This window comes from Lithobates pipiens, unplaced genomic scaffold (assembly GCF_037356315.1).
Source record: "Lithobates pipiens isolate NorthernLeopardFrog02 unplaced genomic scaffold, aLitPip1_a1.2 Scaffold_19, whole genome shotgun sequence".
In the NCBI taxonomy this organism is placed as follows: domain Eukaryota; kingdom Metazoa; phylum Chordata; class Amphibia; order Anura; family Ranidae; genus Lithobates; species Lithobates pipiens.
In genome coordinates, this window is record NW_027507764.1 from 110,493,026 (window position 1) to 110,509,494 (window position 16,469).

The window sequence follows — 16,469 nt, forward strand, 5'->3', positions numbered from 1 at the left end:
ACTTTGGGATTTTCTTACAGTTTACTGTCAGATACTTAAAAAAGTCTGTGTAAGATGAAAATGAAAAAAAGACTGGAAGGCTAGGTCAACAATAAGAGAAATGTGGTATTAGGCTTTTTGTTCAACTCTTTTTGTATATTATTATTTTTACTTCTTCTTATTTTACTGCTATTGTCTTTTTCATGTTGTTATTGTCAAGATGTTTGATATCACGGTGCTGTAAAATATTGTTGTTTTGTTTGTTATTATATAATAATAATGATAATAATATAAAAATTATATAAACGATAATACTGCTAAAAATAATTAGACTACTACTACTACTACTACTACTACTACTACTAACTACTACTACTGCTACTGCTGCTACTACTACTATTACTACTACTACTACTCATAATAATAATAATAATAATAACAATAATAATAATAATATAAAAATAATATAAATGATAATACTGCTAATAACAATGAGCCTACTACTACTAATCATAATAATAATAACAATATAAATACTTCTACTAACATTAATTATACTACTACTACTAGTACTAACAACAATAATCATATAAATAATAATAATAATAATACTTCTACTAATAATAATAACTATTATACCAAGACCACTACTACTACTAACAATAATTAGTGTTCATATTCCTGTTCATCATTGCAGTTGATATCTTTAATAGCAGATATTTATATTACCAGTACAACACATAATGCAACACATTGTGGACATAATAAAATGGTTTATTTGATGCATTTTTGGAGGACTGAACAGACACAATATGGAGTGATATTTTAATAATAAAATTACAAACGTCAGGCCATATTTCATAAACATAAAAACTAACATAAAGATGCTAGTTTCCAGTGATAAAGCGATATATTTGCCCCCTAAAACTAGCAGAAGAGGGTGAAACAACATCCATATGAGCTTTTCTTTTTTTTTTTTCTTTTTTTTTTCTTGAATTATACATTATATTATCTTATGTATAGCATAACCATACGAAGAGAGTAGTTTAAGGCAAATATAGAACATTCATCCCTCAGAGGTGACCGTCCTGAATCCTGAACACATTAATATAGGCTCGTCTAATAGTTTAGAACGGAACATTCAACTTGTAATGGCACTGAGAAAAAAAGTCTAGAGCAGAAAAGATTCAAAATGTGCGATCTGTGTGTTTTTTATTATTTACACTGGCATACATTGTAAAAATAAAATTGAACTGTGACCTGGACCAAGCATATGGTAACATTGTATTTACACTGGTTTGGGGCTATTATTGGGAGGAGGACAATGTTGTATTGAGATTGGATGCTACATAATGATACAATGTTGATGTTTACTAGCAGATTTGCATCATCTGGTATAGATGAGTTGGTGGTTGGTTCTGTAGACACGCCCCCGTGTTCATTTTAGCCCCGCCCATCAAACTTGTGGAAACGCCCACAACAGTTTTCCCAATATATAACCCTTTCATGCCCATGAGACCTTCCTGCGCTCTCTAATCGCCAACAAAGAAATGGCCATCAGGGGGTTAAATCGTGTGTTGAGAGAGTCTGATAGCTCTGCAAATGATTGTATACACATCTGTCAAATGTTCAATATTCCCTGCAAAGTGGGTGAAATCCACTTACTATCCATGACTACACTTCACATATTTAACAAGTTGTGTGTGAAATGGCATTTATTGTATAGGACTGATCCAAGGCTACTAGGAACATTTTAACCCCTTATGTGGGTAACCTAGCTGTCTGTGAGCCTTATCTTACACCTCACTACAGTAGTTTAACCCTTTGTGTAGGACACCCAGCTTACCATGCCTTATTCCTGAGTGTACTACAAGTACTTTAACCCTTTGAGTAAGCTACCCAAATGACTATGCCTTATCCAAGATAGTAATACAAATATTTAACCCTTTGAGTAGGACACCCAGCTGACTATGCCTTATCCAAGATAGTAATACAAATATTAATCTGCTTAGAGTAGTCTGCCTAACTGACTAAGCCTTATCCAAGATAGTAATACAAATATTTAACCCTTTGAGAAGGACACCAAGTTGACTATATTTTATTCAAGATAGTAATACAAATATTTGACCCTTTGAGTAGGACACCCAGTTGACTATATTTTATTCAAGATAGTAATACAAATATTTAACCCTTTAAGTAGGACACCCAGCTGACTATGCCTTATTCAAGATAGTAATAGAAATATTTAACCCATTGAGTAGGACACCCAGCTGACTATGCCTTATTCAAGATAGTAATACAAATATTTAACCCTTTGAGTAAAACACCCAGCTGACTGCCTTAGCCAAAATTGCACTACAAGTATTTTAACCCTTTGTGTAGGACACCCAGGTGACCATGTCTCATCTAAGACAGTACAACAAGTATTTTAACACTTTGTGTTGCAAACACAGCTGGCTTCCCCAGATTGTACTACAAGTATTTAAACTTTTGGCATAGGCCACCTAGCTCACTGACCTATCCAAGATTGTATTACAAGTATTTTAACCCTTTGAGTAGGACACCCAGTTGACTTTGCCTTAATCAAGAGTGTACTACAAGTATGTTAACCCTTTGTGTAGGCCACCCAGCTTACTACTCTTTATCTAAGATTGTACTAGTAGTATTTTAACCCTTTCTGTAGGGCACCCAGCGGTTCCCACCTTATTCAAGATTGTACTAGAAGTATGTTAACCCTTTGTGTAGGCCACTCAACTGACTATTCCCTATCCAAAATTGTACTAGAAGTATGTTAACCCTTTGTGCAGGCCACTCTACTGACTAGTCAATATCCAAGATTGTACTAGAAATATGGTAACCCTTTGTGTAGACCACCCAACTGACTATTCCATATCCAAGATTGTACTAGGAGTATGTTAACTCTTTGTGTAGGCCACTCAACTGACTATTCCCTATTCAAGATTGTATTAGAAGTATTTTAATCCTTTGTTTAGGGCACCCAGCTGATCCCACCTTTTTCAGGATTGTACTATAAGCATGTTAACCCTTTGTATAAGCCACCCAGCTGACTATTCCTTATCCAAGATTGTGCTAGAAATAGTTTAACCCTTTGTTTAAGACACGCATAAATATGTTGTATCCAATATGGTGCCACAAGAATTTATTTTACCCTTTCTGTAGGATGCCCATCTTACTATGCCTTTTCTGAGATTAACCTACACGAATGTTAACCCTATAAGTTGAACAATCAACTAAAATGTTTTATTGAAGACCTAGCAATATTTTAACCCTTAATATTTGGCCTCCAACTGACTAAACCCAGACTGTAGTGCAAATATATGGACCCCGCTTTGTCTGGCCTTGGGCTTTGATTTGCACTGTTAGTATGAGGTGGGTACACAATACGTACATAGCATTTACTTATTGAATTCCTGGTTTTCAGTGTACAAAAACAGCATAATATAAAGACGGCTGGTTGCAAGAATGTTAAAACAGCAAGAAGGCAATGAGAAGGTTGTATTAGTAAATAGATGTCACTGCTATAGTCACCAATAAGCTGGTGTCACAGACAGGGATGGCAGGAGCGCCATGCTAAGAAAGAGTATTTTGGGAAGTGAGTGGGTAATCAGCGGGTGGAGCTTAGACACCGACTGCCGCAAGGGGGTGGCATCCTCTGCCAAGCTGATTGGATGCCAGCTTGCCGTACGAACGGCAGTAGTATTGCAGCAGTGAGACAAAAATATACCAAACTGACATATAAAATTATATAGTGACACCCTCCTTTTTGCTCTTAACTCTGATAACCCAAACCCTTTCCTCCCAAAAACAAATCCAAATAAACAGGACCTAAGTGCAAAACGATATCATCCCCTCCATGTATAAATAAATCATATTTTTGCAACTCTTTACACAACTATTAAAACATTTTTTTTTTAAAGAAAGAAAAAAAGTATACGTTTTAACACAATGCAATAAAACATCGTTCCTGCTTTTTTTTATTTTAAGATAACACAAAAATTATAATATAAAAACTTAGGACAAATATTAGCTATTTATTAAATTTCACAGTAGTGCGAAAAAATGCAGCAGTTTAATCTTTGGACTTTTAGCACAGCTGTTCAATCACATGAACGTCCAAAACCCAAAAAACGTCGCTTAGTATAAAATAAAGCGTAAGCATAAAATAATCGGTAAAGATAGAATCTCAATCCCATCAAATAAGGAAACAAAAATAGTTCAGGAGCGAATATTTTGGATTTTTTTTTTTTTTTAGTTTTGCCTGTAAATTATTTACATATAATATTGCGAATTTTTGTCCCCATACAGAAGCAAGATGCTGGTATCATTTTTGTACACTGGCCCTTGTCAACTTTTTTTTTTCGCCATTTTTTAAAATTCGTGTTTTTTTGTTTTTTTTGTTGTTTAAATTATTGCATTGTTTAAGACTTGTTTTCTTGGCTCCACCATCTGCTTCTATTCGCTGTCTGATTTGCTGTCCTTGGAGGTGGTGGAGTGGTTATAGAGTCCTTGTGCCATCAGATGTAATGCCAGAGAGTTTTTGTTCCCTGTCGCTTTTTTAATTTTAGCTCGTTTGTTCTGAAACCAGATTTTAATTTGAGACTCGTTAAGATTCAGTTCCTGAGCCAAACTTTGTCTTCTCTGCTCGGTCAAATACCTGTTTGTCTGAAACTCAGCTTTCAGCCTTTGGAGCTGCTCTGCAGTGAACGCTGTCCGGGGCCTTTTGTCCTCCTTGCTGACCATCTTCTTCTTTGGTTTTCGGGATCTGGGACCTTAAAATAAACAGAACATCCCATTAGAGGCCATCAGAGAGAATCTAAGCTTTACACCCTCTCGTGTTCACACAGGCAATCAGAACTTGTGCAATCAATTATCAGTTATAGATTGGTCATTGTGATTTGAGCGAAGGGGGGTTATTTACTAAAGAAGCCACCATTAGAGCTATGGAGGGGGGAGAGAGAGGGGAGAAGGAGAGGAGAGAGGGGGAGAGAGAGAAGGGAGAGAAGAGAGGGAGAGAGATATAAGGGGGGAGGGAGATGAGAGGGGGAGAGAGAGAGAGAAGGGAGAGAAGAGAGGGAGAGAGATGAGAGAGGGGGAAAGGGGAAAGAGAGAGAAAAGGGAGAGAAGAGAGGGAGAGAGATATAAGAGGGGGGGGGGGAGAGAGAGAGGGGGAGAGAGGGGGGGAGGGAGATGAGAGAGGGGGGAAAGAGCGAGAGAGGGGGAGAGAGAGAGAGGGGGGAGGGAGGAGGGAGAGAAGAGAGGGAGAGAGATATAAGGGAGGGGGGAGAGAGGATGATTCCAGATTGTATGTGTATATATATATATATATATATATATATATATATATATAGATATAGATATATATATATATATAGATATATAGATATATACACATACTCCACTTTTAAGTACACAATGGGGTTTATTTACTAAAGCTGGAAAGTGCAAAATCAGGCTCACTTCTGCATATAAACCAATGAGCTTGCAGGTTTTATTACCAAAGTTTAATTGAACAAGCTGGGGTTAGAAGCTTATTGCTTTCTATACAGAAGTGAGCCTGATTTTGCACTTTCCAGCTTTAGTAAATAAACCCCATTGTGTACTTAGTGGGGTATGCCTATATACCAAAGAAAATACAGCAATGAAGCTGTAGAAAAACGTGATATAAATAATAATAATGATTATTATATATATATATTTACAATATGTTGTATATATTAGTACAATATATTGTTGCATATGTTATTACAATATATATTACACCTAGTTATCAAAGGCTAGTTTATACATAAAATGTAATATATATATATATATATATATATATATATATATATATATATATATATATATATACATATATACATATATACACACACACATATTATATGTAAATATATAAACACGTTTATTCTGATTTATTAAAGAAGTTAAGAAACTTCACGCAATAAATTGTCAATTAAGCAATCATGTGCAGATGAAATAGACAATCAGGAATTTGTTTTTCACAACTGATGTCAACATTCATGAAAGAGAGAGAAAGGGAGAGAGAGAAATAAGGAGAGAGAGATACATTTTAAGGTTGACAAAGATAAATAGAAACAAGATAAATAGACAGAGGGACAGATGAAAACATAGGTAAAAACAGAAATAGATAGATAGATATTGGAAGATTAAAATCAGACATTGGTAAATAGAAGCACGACAAATAAGAATATATAGGTAAAGAAAAATAAATATTAACAAACAGAGAAGAGGGAGAAAAAGAATTAATATTAAAATCAGACATAGATAAATAGAAGCAAGATAAACAGACAGATAAATAAGTAGAGTAATAGAAAGATATTGGAAGGTAAGGTTAAAGAGAGGGGTATTAAAGTTGCACATAAATAAAAGAAAGAAAGAAAAAGAAAGAAAGAAAGAAAGAAATCGATTGAAAAACAGAGATAAGGAGAGACATTAATAAAGCCAGACGACATAGATAGATAGCTAGATACAATGATATGTGATATTATATGCAGTGTAAGAGATAGATAGACAAACAGATAAATAAATAGACATAACTGTCTATCTTGTCTTTTTATCTATCTATCTATCTATCTATCTATCTATCTATCTATCTATATATATATATATATATATATATATATATATATATATATATATATATATATACACATCATAGAGAGAAAGGGGGAGAGGAAGGTAGAATGAAAGGTTTTGACAAGTACAAGGAGAGGTATCTCTAATGCCCCATACACACTCAGATTTTCTGCTGATTTTTTCCTTCAGATTTACCAAAACTATGTAGTACAAGGGCCTTCCTGATTTCATACAAGTTAAAACTCCTAAGGTTTGACCTCATATTATATGGTTTTGGTAAATCTAAAGGAAAAACTCAGCAGAAAAAAACAGTGTATGGAGCTTTAGCAGGGCACCACAGAGGTAGTGGCGAGTACATCATCCCATAACAAACATCAGAATGAATCATTTCACTGCTCTTCGCTGAAATCTGATTGGTTACTTTTGTTTTTTATTACAGATTACTGTTTGTTTTATACAAAGTGTTCAGGAATCCTGCTACACACTTCTCGTTGGTCAGATCGGATATGAGTATCAGTCAATAGGGGATGTTATTGGTGGCCATCGTTCCCTCTTTATTGTGCATTTTCTGGTATTTCAGGGGCAGTAGGTACAGTGGGTAGTACAGAGGCCTGCTCCTGCCCTCCCTTCTCCCCACTTCATTCTCTCTACACTTGAAATATTAACAGCAGACATACATTAGTCATTCAGCCCGGCTAATTATTTGCTTCTCGTTGCCCACCGCAGCCCTTTAATAATGAAACATGCTATAAAATGTATGCGGATGCTTTGGGGGGTTCCTTCCCCCTAATCTGTATGACATTGTGTGTGCAAGATGAGGGGGGACTTCTGGTTTGCAGTACAATCTCATGTTCATGTTTTAGGAGCAGGGACGGCTCTGCTGTTGTTGCTGGCTGCCATGTATGCATCGCTTGGGAGGCAAATCAATGCCAGACACATCATTCTCAATCTCTTCTGTCTCACTTAGCTGCTTCCCCAGCTTCCCTTGGCACTGCCCAGACACTGCCAGCTTCTCATCTTCCTCTGAGCACCCCCCCCCCCCCCTGTGTTTCTCAAACCCTCTTCTGCAGGTTTAGATGCCCTCCGTCGTGTTGTGTGCCCAAATAAATGCCCTCTCACTCCGTAATTATAGCCTGTGTCCTGCCTCTTCCTCCTCCATCTTTATTGCCATGTCTTCGATATCCCTCCCTCTCTTCTTTCTCTGTGATGCCCTTCTGCCGTCTCCATTATGCCTATATACACCAGATCCCTTGCCAACCTAGGTCTCTGGGGCTGGAATAACTGGGAATATATAAATGCAGATGCTGATCACAGCTCAATATCTATCTATCTATACACACACACACACACACACACACACAAACATATATATATATATATATATATATATATATATATATATATATATATATATATATATATATATATATATATCTCTACAACCCTGCTATGTACAGGCTCCAGCCGTTACATTGTACCAGGCTTCTCCCCCCTGCGCTCTGTAGTGAGATCTGCGCACTCCCTCCATCCTGTATTTTTTACGCACAGCCATACACGTGTTTTTACTACAACCTGCCATCAATTCAGCCTCCTTCACCCACAGATCAGATCTGGGACACGTGGGCTCCAATCCTGCTCTTCATTGGAAAAATCTTATCCACCCTCTTACAATGTATAGTGCCAGTTACAGCTGAAGCTCATATATATTCTGCAGCACCCACTGGCTGTGCCGTTACCAGGCAGGGTGTAGTACGAGCCCATGGAGGGCTACACACGGTCAAAGCATCCCCTAAATCGGGATTCTTTTGTCTTTACAAATTATCAAATCTAAAATCTCTAGTAATAATAATAAATACTATATATATATATATATATATATATATATATATATATATATATATATATATATATATATATATATATATTATTTGTTATAATATTAATAATCATCATCATAACAATAATAATAGTATGGTAAAAAAAAAAAACAATGTACTCCTGATACACCCTATGTATTTTTCTACAATAAATCAAATATTATTAGCCATATAGTATTGCACAGCCAGATTAAATACGACTGCCTTTGAAGTCACAAATGCACATTATGTATACGGAAAATCCCAGATCATAAATAATTCTACTATAAGATCATTCCATTCTAAAAAGAGATAGGGGGTACCACTCTCCTGGCAGCGATCTATCCGGATGTATTCTCTATTTTATTTTATTTTTTTATTAAATATGTCAAATGTTAAAAGCAAAACGTGTTTTCTGCTCGACTAAAATAGGTGTCTGAATTCATTTATTCATTTTATTTGTTAAGGGCTGTTGAAAGTGCCTCGTGTTATTGTACTACAATCTCATTGATAGTATGCAATGCCTGCAAAATATAAATAATATATTAATAATATATCAATTGTACCGCGTAGCAGCTAGTTAATTAGTCCACCAGACTTCATAAACAGAGGTGATTGAGAAAAAAAAAAATGGGGATATGTTATATCTGAAGCTATTTTTTTTTTTAGGGTGGTAATATTAGGAGGTAAAATAGCTGATGGAATATAGTTTAACTGAGTTGAAAGTGAGGAAAGGTAACGGCCAATTTTGTTGGCCTGTACCATTCGAATTTTGAAGTTGAATTAACAGCAAAAGAACAAAAGGTTTTAATAAATTTATATCTACAGTGAGGAGATGAATACAAATACATCTATCTATCTATCTATCTATCTATCTATCTATCTATCTATCTATCTATCTATCTATATATATATATATATATCTATATCTATATATATATATGTATAGATAAATATATAAATATATAGATGTATATATACATCTATCTATCTATCTAGATAGATAAATATGTAACTATATCTATCTATCTATCGATATATATATATATATATATATATATATATATATATATATATATAAACATATCTATAAATATATATATATATATAGATATAGATATATCTATGTATATATCTATATCAATATAGATAGAAAGATACATTTTTATTTTATTTTATTTTTTCTATCCATCTATCAATTTCAATAGATATTTAATACTTTGAGAAATGCACAGTCCTGTATATATATATATATATATATATATATATAATCAGTTACATTTTTTTTTTACAGATTGTATAGTTTTAGAAATGCACAGTCCTGTATATATATATATATATATATATATATATATATATATATATATATATATATATATATATATATATATAATCAGTTACATTGTTTTTTTTACAGATTGTATAGTTTTAGAAATGCACAGTCCTGTATATATATATATATATATATATATATATATATATATATATATATATATATATATAATCAGTTACATTGTTTTTTTTACAGATTGTATAGTTTGAGAAATGCACAGTCCTATATTAAACTAGAGCAAGGCTGACACCACATAATATTCTGTGACAAATAAATTACGTAAGGAAAATGAAGCCCCAAATGATGCTTCATTTAAAATGCAAAACCCTTCCTACATCTAATTGTCAGTAGAAAGCGGAGCTGACGCTAATTAGCTGACAAATTAAAGCCTAGTGCTAAAATATGATCTTGGCAATTTCCATTTTTTTTGATAATACATTTGGATTCTTTAACTACTGACTGAAATATCCCAAGTAAATATACAAGGCAGTTCATCTCTTTTACAGAGTGATTCCCCCCCACCCCCCTAAGTTCCCATCTTTTTAAAAGTTCCAGATGGTAAGTTCTCAGAAGAAGCCACCAAGGCATGGTGAAACCATATGAGATGGGCACCCCCAAAGTTTTGTGCCCTGTGAGAAGCCCAATGGGTCTTACCTGATGAAGGTCTGTCTGAGTACCTGGTACAATAGACCCAGGCTGGCCACAGCATAGGCTGCTTGCTCTTGTTGGTGGTGGAGCTGGCTTGAGAACTATCAGAGTCCGAGCTCATGGAATGGTCTCCACTCAAGGCTCTGGGTTTGAGGGCTCCTTCCATGGCCACCTCGTTTTTCTTGTCCTGGGTGACAATGATGGCTTTGGATGCCCCTTCTCCTTCGGTGGCACTGCCTCGGTGCTGGCTGGGCTCAGTCCCAGACCGAGCCACAATGTCCCTGCCCAAGTAGAGCTCATCATGGTGGGCTTCCTTCCTCCTGCCGAACTCCGGCCGCAGGATGTTATCAATGAAGAAGTTGGTGACCCTGTGGTGGGGCTGGTGGTTCCCTGGAGCCTGGAGCAGGATCCCCCGGTTGGACTCATCCCCTGACTCCTGGTGCTGCTCCACTTCCCTGTGGTTCTGGTCATTCTCTTCCATGCTGTAAGTCCACACGAGCTGCCTCAGCCTTTCACCCTTTTTGTGCTGCCTGCCCAGTCACCTACACATTCAAATCCCCCCCACCCCAAAACCAGAAGATCTCAGGCTGGCCGGTGCGCTCCTCCTGAGGATCACTGATTCAGCACTGCAGCGAGCCAAAGCATCCTCTTCCCCAGGTCGGGCTCATCTCCAGGCAGGAGCAGGTAAATCCTTCACAGGGACCGGCAGACAGGTGGTGTGTGCAGCATGCAGGCATCAAGGCTACAGATGGCTTGGAGGAGCATCTATAGAAGAATACAAGGTGTAGGGAGCTGTGTGCACAGCATGCACACTGAGAAAGGAAGGAGATCAATGGGACACCAGGCAGCTCTGTCCTTATTTTGTTGTGGTAAATAATCCCCAGGGCTGCAGTGAAAGGCTCTATACTGTGGATAATTTAAGAATCACTCACTGGACCTGAAATACTTTCACTCTGGATTTTTGTTCTTATTTTTAATAGAGCCTCACAAGTGACGTGGGAGCCCGGTATCCTAGACACGTGCCTTCAACCAATAGACGGGCAGCCCCAGCTCACGTGACCCTGATCCTGAGTAGTAAATTGACAAGCAGGAGGCCACGCCCACTCGCACCCCCACCACATTTTTTTTTTTTTAGAGCACTCTCTCCTCCCCCATTCCTGATCCCTCTTCTTATCTTTAAAGCTGCAGCATCTACCAGGAAAGTAGTGTGTGTGTGTGTGTGTGTGTGTGTGTGTGTGTGTGTGTGTGTGTGTGTGTGTGTGTGTGTGTGTGTGAAATAACACATCAATCACTGCTCATCACCACTGCCTAACATCTCTGTTCATCTGATCATCAGTTCCCTGAATTATTTCTACTGCAATTGTACTGTCTTTGTAAATGGTCTTAATTAATTCTGATCATCACACATAAATACAAAACAAATAGCTTTATATTCCCCTTTAAGTATTTTAGAACCATACTAGTGTAGAGTACCTATCTATCTATCTATCTATCAAACTATCATGTCACAACCTGCCTCTCTGTGCCCCCTTCTCCTGCTGCCAGTGCCCTCATCCTCCTTTTCTTCTCTGTCTCATTTTCAGCCTATCAGTTTCTCCTTCTTGTTCAATCTCAGCTTCTTTTTCATTATCTCCTCCCTCTCTCTTCATTCTTTCTCTCTCTCTAGTTCTCATTTCCTTCTGACTCTGTTCTCTACTTCATTCTCTCCTTTCATTCTTTACTCTCATCTTTCCCCAATTCTTTTCTTTTACCCCTCTCTCCTCTATCTCCTCTATGAACCTTTTACATAAAACACACATTAATGTAGGCAAATTAAGGTAAATTGGGTAGCATAAAAACACCCACCTATCTTCTCTGTTGTCTTTCCTCCCTTCTCTTTTTTTCCTCTGGTATCCTCTTTCTTCCTCCAGCTTTCTGCCTCACCAGCTCTTTATTTTTCTCACTATTCCTCATTGTCTCTCTTTCCCTTTCTCTCTTTTTCTGTCGAGCTTACTATTCCCCCTTTTCTTTCTCCCCCTTGTTGCCTTCCCTGTCTTTGTGGGTTTTTGTAAGTGGCGGCTTCTGGTGTTTTGTTTGGGGGGGGGGTGGCAAACAACCACCCCCCACGGCACCACAAAGCCCCCCACCCCCACAGCTCACTGTCTGCCAGTTGGTCCACTTAACCCATCTAGGCGGTGGGTATCAGGCAGTGGCGAGGATCGGGCAGCGGCAGACATCAATGAGTGGCGGGGTCGGGACATCGGCGGACATCTTGCTGCGGTGGGCATTGGGTAGCAGCTCCTGTGTCTTCTCCTCCCTCGTTCTCGGCTGAGCATCTCCTCCCCTCCTTCTAAGCGTCTAATAGGATTGCCTGTCCTTTCAGCCAATTGGGTGATGGGTATCAGACCCGCTTCCCGCCTGGACCGGCAGGAGGATCAGTGTTGCAACAGCAAATATTAATTCACTGTTGGAACACCTGGGTGGGCTCATAGTGCAATGCTGTGCGCTATGAGCCCACCCTATTTTGAAGCCTATTAGAGCCTCTGGCTCTAATCAGATGCTTAAAAAAACTACCCGGCCGCTGTAATTCAGGCACCTTTGTCCTGAAAGGGGCCGGACGCATGAATAGTGGGTGGCGGCGGTGATGGATAGAGCATTGCATCGCTGCATTACTAGAAGGTGGAGGGGGTGGCGGCCGTGGATAAAGGGGGGCAACGCTTGGGCACCCCTAATGGATGGCTGCCACTGGTATTTGTCCATCTCAACTCCCCTCTTTTTGCTCTTCCCTCTCTTTTCTCACAATGCCCCTCTCCTTTTCTCTTTCCTCACTGAGTCCACCTCTTCTCTCTCTATCCACTCTATGCCCCCACCCCTATAATGTATCTATCTTCCCATTCTCCTCTTTCCTCAATATTTCTCTCTCTCACCTTTCTATGCCCTCCCATTACTCCTTTCCCACCCCCTCCTCTCCCTCTCTCTCTATCTCTTCTATATGCCCCCTCAGCCTTTCCTCTACCCCCTCTTCTTGTCCCTCTCTTTTCTTTAAGCCCCAGTCTCTCATCTCCTCTCTCTTCTCTTTGCCCCCTCTTCTCTCTCTTCTATATGCTCCCCCTCTCCCTGTCACTTCTCTCGCATCTTCTTGCTCCCCTTCTCTCCCTCTCTCCATATCTATTCTTTCTCCTGGTCATGCCACCCTCTTCCTCTTTCTTATCTCCCCCTCCATAAACTCCCTCCACTCTTCTCTTTCCTCTCTAAATCCCTATGCTTTCTTTTCCTTCTCTGTGCCCCCCTCTTCTCCTCTCCCCTCTCTTCTCTTTGCTCCCTCTCTCTTTTTTATCTCCCCTTCTTGCTCCCCCTCTCTCTTTTCTCTCTCATTTTCTTGCTCCCCTCTCTCCTGTTCTCTCCTATCCTTTCTCCCCCTCTCTCCCTTACTCTTCTATCTTCTTGCTCCCCCTCTCTATCTCTTCTCTTCTTGCTCCCCCTCTCTCCTTCTCCCTCCTCTTCTTGTTCCTCTTTCTCCCTCTCTTTTCTCTCCCCTCTTCTTGCTCCCCCTTCTCTCTTATCTCTTTTCCTGCTTCCCCTCTCTCCCACTCTCTCCTCTTCTTTCTCACCCTCTCTCCCTAGTTCTTCTCTCTCCTCTTCTTGCTCCCCATCTCTCCTCTTCTTGCTCCCCATCTCTCCCTCTCCCTCCTCTTCTTGCTCCCCCTCTCTCCTCTTCTTGCTCCCCATCTCTCCTTCTCAATACTCTTCTTGTTCCCCCTCTCTCTTCTCTCTCCTCTTCTTGCCCCTCCGCTCTCCCTCTCTCAACTCTTCTTGCTCCCCTGTCTCCCTCTCTCTTCTCTCTCCTCTTCTTGCTCCCCCTCTCCCTCTTCTCCCTCCTTTTCTTGTTCCCCTCTCTCTTCTCTCTCCTCTTCTTGCTCCTCCTCTCTCCCTCTCCCTCCTATTCTTGCTCCCCCTGTCTCCCTCTCTCTTCTATCTCCTCTTCTAGCTCCCCCTCCCTTCCTCTCCTCTTCTTGCTCCCCCTCTCTCCTTCTCTCTCCTCTTCTTGCTCCCCCTATCTCTCCTCTTCTTGCTCCTCCTCTCTCCCTCTCTCTCCTCTTCTTGCTCCCCCTCTCCCCTCTCTCTCCTCTTCTTGCTCCCCCTCCCTCCATCTTTTTTTCCTCTTCTTTATGCACCCTCTTCCTCTTTCTTGTCCCCCTCCGTGGCCCCCTCAAACTCTTCTCTCTCCTTTCTATATCCCTCTGCTCTCTTTCCCCTCTCAATGCCACCCTCCCTCCATCTCCTCCCTCCCTCTTCTCCCTCTCTACCCCCTCTCCATGCCCCACTGTCTTCTCTCTCTCTCTCTTTCTCCCCTATGTATCCCCCCTCTCACCTTTCTGTGCCCCCCCCCCACATTTCTATGGCTCTTTCCACTTTCTATTATTCAGTCTCCCCTTTATCTTCTCTGTATACCACTTTCTCCCTCTGTCACTTTCTCTCTCCCCTCTTTATCCCCCTTTCCCCTCTTCCTATTCCCCTCCCCCCACTGCCCCCTCTCCCCTCTTCCTATTCCCTTCCCCCCACTGCCCCCATCTCCCCCCACTACCCCCTCTCCCCTCTTCCTATTCCCCTCCCTCCTCCACTGCCCCCCTTTCCCCTCATTCCCCTCATTCCCCTCCCTCCTCCACTGCCCCCTCTCTCCTCTTTCTTTCTCACCACTCTCTATCCCTTTCCCTTCTCTCTTTCTCTGGGGGGTTTATCCCTCTCTCAATCTTTGCAATAACTGTCCACAACGTTTCGGGCTACTGTCCTTCACCTATACATTTGTGAAGCCCTCCAGAAATCATATAAGAATCATACACTGTAAGGTAATATAAGACTGCAGCATCCAATGCAACATTTGTGCAGCTACAAAAAGAGCGAGCTTCAATGTCAGCGGAGCATGACTGGCACTGATAGGGTTACATTCTGCAATCACCTCAGCCAAATAACTTAGTGATTATGAATAAAACAATAATCTGGTATTTGGATGTTTGCTTGAACGATCTCGGGTTTGTGAAAGTCAGAAAAAGGTCAGTGACTGGAAGAGGAGCTGTGCTATGAGATGAACACATGACCTGACCACAGCCAAACACCCAACTCCCTGCAAAGTCCCCAATAATCACTGTGCATACAGGACCCCTCATTACAGGGGCTGAGCTGTGTGCAGCACATGTCATGGAGCAACCAGGCATGGATCTCTGCCCCTGCACCTTTACATTCAGCTGACAATGGCTTCCCACAACCAGCTCAGTCAAAGTATAACACAGCACATATAAGAGCTGCATAGGAAACTTCATAAACTACTAAACTCCCTTAAATGTTAAAGTCAAATTGAGTTATTTATAATTGGGTCTTGTAGGCTTTGCTTAGGTATAAGCAGAGAAACAGCCTGTATGGAGTTAATTATTTTAATTCAGCCACAGATACCGACTGCAAACGATTGCCAGTTCTTGGAAATTCAAAACTGAATTTCTTCATTCTATGCACACTTCCATTGCCTGTGCATAGTATGTGATTCTATGTCCATGGGGGTTGCACTACAAATCTCACGTTGGTCTCAGGATATAAGGGTACAGTTTGGATTTTATAGTACTTGTGGGAACAACCAGGTTGTAAAGATTCAGTGGCCATTAAAAAACTGACGGATGAAAAGCAGGTTAAAAATTGTGTTGTTGTTAATAATAAAAGATCAGTTGTCTAGTGGTGACCAATCAGATTTCAGCTTTATTATCTAGTGGAATGATACAAAGAATTTAATTGGTCGCTATTGTTCTCAGTCCTATCCAGATTTACAAGTTTACAATTACTCCCAATCAATTCTGTACTCTGAGCAAACCATATACATGTCCTACCATCCATTCTGATTCACTATGGAGATCAAGAGGCCGATTTACTAAAGGTTGAGAATCCCCATACAATAATAGGGTGAATATTCACTTCAATCATCCAAGCATTTGAAAAACACTTTCCTGTGTACTTATTTTACCAGGACATAACTGAATAATTGAAGTGAGCATTCACACAGTTTATTGTAT

At 39.6% G+C, this 16,469-nt stretch overlaps 1 protein-coding gene across 1 annotated transcript; it reads right to left on the reverse strand.

Moving 5' to 3' along the window:
* Positions 1-732: 732 nt before the first annotated feature.
* On the reverse strand, positions 733-11,400 carry EN2 (engrailed homeobox 2). The gene is made up of 2 exons (XM_077491160.1): positions 10,441-11,400; positions 733-4,769 (listed from the first exon to the last, which is right to left on the reverse strand). The coding sequence occupies exons 1-2, from the start codon at positions 10,913-10,915 to the stop codon at positions 4,453-4,455; spliced, it is 792 nt and encodes a 263-aa protein (XP_077347286.1). The 5' UTR covers positions 10,916-11,400; the 3' UTR covers positions 733-4,452.
* Between the last annotated feature and the right edge of the window lie 5,069 nt (positions 11,401-16,469).

Bases quoted from the DNA above. Each gene is read 5' to 3' on its own strand.
- EN2 (XM_077491160.1), bottom strand. From the start codon at position 10,915: ATGGAAGAGAATGACCAGAACCACAGGGAAGTGGAGCAGCACCAGGAG. The intron at 4,770-10,440 runs GTAAGACCCATT...GTTTATTTTAAG, and splicing joins CTCAGACAGACCTTCATCAG to GTCCCAGATCCCGAAAACCA.